At 29.4% G+C, this 4,666-nt stretch overlaps 1 protein-coding gene across 1 annotated transcript; it reads right to left on the bottom strand.

Moving 5' to 3' along the window:
* Nucleotides 1–925: 925 nt before the first annotated feature.
* LOC108733948 (aldose reductase-like) lies at nt 926–3,546 on the bottom strand. The gene is made up of 5 exons (XM_018465316.2): nt 2,990–3,546; nt 2,590–2,874; nt 2,195–2,389; nt 1,683–2,038; nt 926–1,156 (listed from the first exon to the last, which is right to left on the bottom strand). Exons 1-5 carry the CDS (start codon nt 3,059–3,061, stop codon nt 1,111–1,113), a joined length of 954 nt encoding a protein of 317 aa, XP_018320818.2. The 5' UTR covers nt 3,062–3,546; the 3' UTR covers nt 926–1,110.
* Between the last annotated feature and the right edge of the window lie 1,120 nt (nt 3,547–4,666).

Raw genomic sequence — 4,666 nt, 5'->3', positions numbered from 1 at the left:
TTGTTTAATCCTAAACTAAATAAGAACGCACTAAGAAATGTTATATAATAGTAACAATAATAAAATACGTGCATTTCTTAAATTCATAGAAAAATAATTACGATTTATTAACTAATGTTTAGTTCTTTATAATTATATTTATTATTGTTGTTATTTAACTTACCCTTTTGATATTACTAGCATACACATTGTCTTTATTAAAGCAAAAAGAAACATTAGCGACCGTCATTGGAGTGTATTGATTTGTTAAGTTTGTTTTGAGTTTAAGACCTACCAATTATTCAAAAAAAAAAGTAAGCTTACCTTCCACGTTCCAAGACCAAAAACTGGAAATTTTTGACCATTATTAAAAGTGACAAACGGAACCCTAGGTGGCATTTCCAATAATGCAGAGAATGTCTTGCTCTTTTAGTGGAATACAAATTTTGAAGAAGTGTGGAATGATATACATAAAGGCCAATAATATATTTATATAGTCAGACGTCACGATATTCTGAAGGTCAATTTTTAATTATCTTATTATAAACACATGTATTCCTTTTTTTATAAATTCCCTAAGAAGAATAATATACTTATATTTTAATAAAACACAAGAAAGTTTCAACAATAAAAATATACTAAAACAACTCGACAATTGTTTCGACCTATCATATTTTTATTGTTGAAACATTCTTGTGGGATATTTAGATTTGGAATGGATAACGATGATCCAGGATTGGTTCTCCCCATTCGGTGAGCCCATTAATGAAGTCGTTTAATTAGATGTTTCACCTGCTGCTGCGGTTGACATCTTCAGGATGTAAAATTCATCGCTACGGTTGTACTGCATTAAGTACTCTTTACATTCTCTGAAGATGCCAACCGCAAAATCTGGTGAAAACAACTACATCGATGAACTCACTGATGGACCGAATAAAGAGCCTTGTTTAAGTAACGACGGTCGTTTATGCTTTTGCAATTTCATAATCTATTGTACTATATTTAAATACCAATTCGCTTTCACATTTAATTTAAATTACACAACAATTTACATTACAGACCATTTTTTAAATGAAATAATCAATTAAGCCCTTTAAATAAAATCCAATAAATTATAGTTTTACAAATTACTTAATACTCATCGTTTACAAACGGATGGTCCTTGTGCGTTTTTGCTCTGAAAGAAAGAAAATGTACAAGATAAATTTAATCTTACAATTACGTATTGAAATATTAACAATATACATATGTATATCAACAAACATCAAATCTCGAATGTATTACTATCACGTTCTATAAATTGATAAACAAACAACATAAACTGGTGTATTTAATAAATAAGTGAACATTAATATTCACTATTTCAAATATGTTGCGTTACATTTTTAAATCCTCTACAAATAATATTTGGAAATCCAACATTTTATATGGTGTACTATTTAATAATAATTTTACCTAATGAAGTCTAATCGTACGATTTTTAAAATTTCTAGGTATATACGTATATTTTACATATATTGCAATTCGGAAGTAGTATTTACTAATATTAGATTTGAAACTAAACATTTCGCCGTTGTATGTTCCTTTTAAACGATTACGCAACGACTGTTGTAGCGAGGCATCAGGAACTTTTATTAGTTTGATATTGTAATTATTTAATTTCATCTTATATAAAAAATGAATAAAAAATATGGAAAACGTACTCATCATACGGACAAATTCTTCCATTGCAATCAAACGTATCAATGTATCCCATGTCCTCGGGGGTTAAAACAAAATCAAAGATTTTAATATTCTCTTCGATCCTTCGTTTGGTCACAGATTTAGGAATAGTAATATGCCCCTGTTGAACTTGATATCGTAACACTATCTGAGCAGGACTTTTGCCGTATTTTTCAGCTATCTTTTTAAGTTTTGGTTCATCCAACAATTTAGGATCGTCCGGTTTAGCCCACGGTCTGTCAGGAGATCCTAACGGACTGTATGCCGTTATGGCAATACCTTTTGATTTGCAGTAGACAGATAACTTCTTCTGAGACAGATAGGGATGACACTCAATCTAAAAATTAAACAAAACAATTTATTCATTAATTACTTTACGAATGATTGCCGCAACGAATTCGTTTGGCATATATGTAAATTGAAAAAATCTAACTCATACATTTCAAAGTTTTATAAGTGTCTACACCTTTGATACACTAAAATAAAAATGTACCTGATTAGTTACAGGCGTTATAGTGGCATTTTTCAATATTCGTTCAATTTGCCTTTTGTTGAAATTCGAAATACCAATGGCTTTAGTGAGACCTTTTTGGCACACCTTTTCCAGTGCCTTCCATGTATCAACATAGTCTACATCGCTATAAATCAAATTACCATCAGAATCGGTGGGGAATAAACCATTCTCTTCCTAAAGATGATAATTAGTAATGTTTAAATAACTTATAATCAATGCTTAGAACATACAATACACATACGTGCAAAAATGTTTAATATATATTACAAAGTGTTAGAACTGTTTCTCGGAAAGTTTTTAGCGTTACCGGATCAATTATTCATCATGTATTACTTCTAATTTTAATATATAATAATAAATACAAAAATTCTTACTTTAAAAGCAAAAGGCCAATGAATAAGGTACAAATCCAGGTACGTCAAACCCAAATCATTTAAAGTTTGCTTCAGAGCACCTTCAACGAGATCTGGACGATGATAAGTGTTCCATAATTTACTGGTAACATACAGATCTTCCCTTTTTACCTTTCCTTCTGCAATTTTTACTGCAATGCCAGCACCAACTTCTTTTTCATTTTCATAAACGTGAGCGCAATCAATTTGCCTGTATCCAACGTCAATTGCATGTTTAACTGCTTCAGTAACCTCGCCAGGTTTAGACTAATTAGAAAAACAGAAAATACGAAAAATTGAAAAAAAATGTTTTCAGATAAATTAAAAAAATAATTGTAAAGTATCCTCATTGCCAAAATGAAAAAAAGGGAAAATAACATGCCTTCCAGGTACCCAATCCAAACAGTGGATACAGTTGCCCGTTATTGAATTTTATAAACGGAATTTGGTTCATAGCTAAATACTTTCACTATTTAATTTAAATATCTTTACTGTTTTAAAAATTTGCTTGCTCGTTCTATGCTCACAACTGACTGATGAAAAACGTAAAAACCAGCTTTAAACTGTGAAATAAGCTGTTACAAAGTTACGGAAATTTTTCCTTCCGGTATAGGTGATCAAATGGAAATTTTTGTGCGAGTAAGACTCATTCTGACGTGTCTTGTTTGGACAATAAGTAGGGATATAAAATGATCTGAAAATAGTTTTCGTGAAAAATTTCATATATAATACTGGAAACTATAAATCGAGCCATAAAAAGTACCAATTCCATGTTATTCACCCATACAAAACACGGCACCTTTTATATTTTTTCTATTTTTAATGAGACATATGATGTACATTATGAAGGTGCGCTTTTTAAAATATCAGGAAGTAATAAAGTTTTTTTCCGAGGTAAAATCAAGTCTTCATGAAATACTGATAATAATGTAAACCTTTTTCTAAAAAAAATATAAATAGAAAAGAACGCGCTCAATATAAAACCAATTACCTGTTCGTCTTTTCATTGGTCGTTTAAAATATAGAAAATTTCCGTTTAATACTTAAGTAATATACAAACAGTTAACAGCTATTATACAAACGCAACCTTGCAATAGAAAAACAAAGACAACATTAACGAGTGCTAAACAAAACATTATTCCAACATAATTACGGCAGCTACTTTGGTATACACTTCTGAGAATACTATAAATAGTAGTGGGTAGCGGTAAGCTTCACTTGAGTGTCTTGAGTACATAATAATTCCATATTTTAATAAAACAGTATATTTAAGTTAAACACGACAATACACCTATAAGGGATAGGCAGATAATAAAAGCCCCATTAAACTGTTTTCCATTAAAAAAATCATAGCATCATGACTTCGAAAGTCAAAAACTTTCTTGAAATCAATTTTGTAACTACCGAATCAGCCAAAATGTGTTCCGATAATACGTTTATTCAATATTCGCTTGAAACGCAAAAAAAATAAAAATATTACATCAAACCATACCTAGGATATTAATAAACGTATTCCTAAAATGAACATATTATAAAACGAGGGCAAATACCATTTCATATTATAAAAAAAAAAATAATGAAGCGTCACATTACTCTTGGTTGTTTTCATAACAAAGTATCTATCCAAAATCCACTACACTGATAACGGATAAATAGCAGGAATTTTATTGGGAATCAATCTTATTAATGTTTGCTGCACGATATAGATAATACACATATACTTACGTTTAAACGTATAATAATTTTGCTAATGATTTCAAAAACTTAAATAATCTTAACTTCTACAAAAATTAGATTGAAGGATTGTTTTGACAAATGTATAAGCAATCTTCATACGTACAACAAATTAGTTACATAATATTGAAATTGCGTCCAACAAAGAGTAAGATGCAAGTTTTGTAAACACAAAATAATATAATAAACAATGAACGTTTATCAAGTTCTTGAAATATTTGTAAGGTATTTGAGTAAAAGTATTTAAAATACTGTACTCGAATGCTCTTACAGTATTTGTAATTATATTTGAAATAATATTTATTATTTGTATTTAAATGTAAAT

This window comes from Agrilus planipennis, unplaced genomic scaffold (assembly GCF_000699045.2).
Source record: "Agrilus planipennis isolate EAB-ADULT unplaced genomic scaffold, Apla_2.0 scaffold43, whole genome shotgun sequence".
Taxonomy (NCBI): Eukaryota; Metazoa; Arthropoda; class Insecta; order Coleoptera; family Buprestidae; genus Agrilus; species Agrilus planipennis.
Note: the sequence above shows the minus strand (reverse complement) of the source record. Positions and strands in the feature narration are given on the sequence as shown.

Excerpts from the sequence above, each read along its gene's own strand:
- LOC108733948 (XM_018465316.2), bottom strand. The coding sequence starts at position 3,061 with ATGAACCAAATTCCGTTTATAAAATTCAATAACGGGCAACTGTATCCA. Across the intron at positions 2,875-2,989 it reads TTGGATTGGGTACCTGGAAG|TCTAAACCTGGCGAGGTTAC; the intron begins GCATGTTATTTT and ends TTTTCTAATTAG. Across the intron at positions 2,390-2,589 it reads ATTGGCCTTTTGCTTTTAAA|GAAGAGAATGGTTTATTCCC; the intron begins GTAAGAATTTTT and ends TATCATCTTTAG.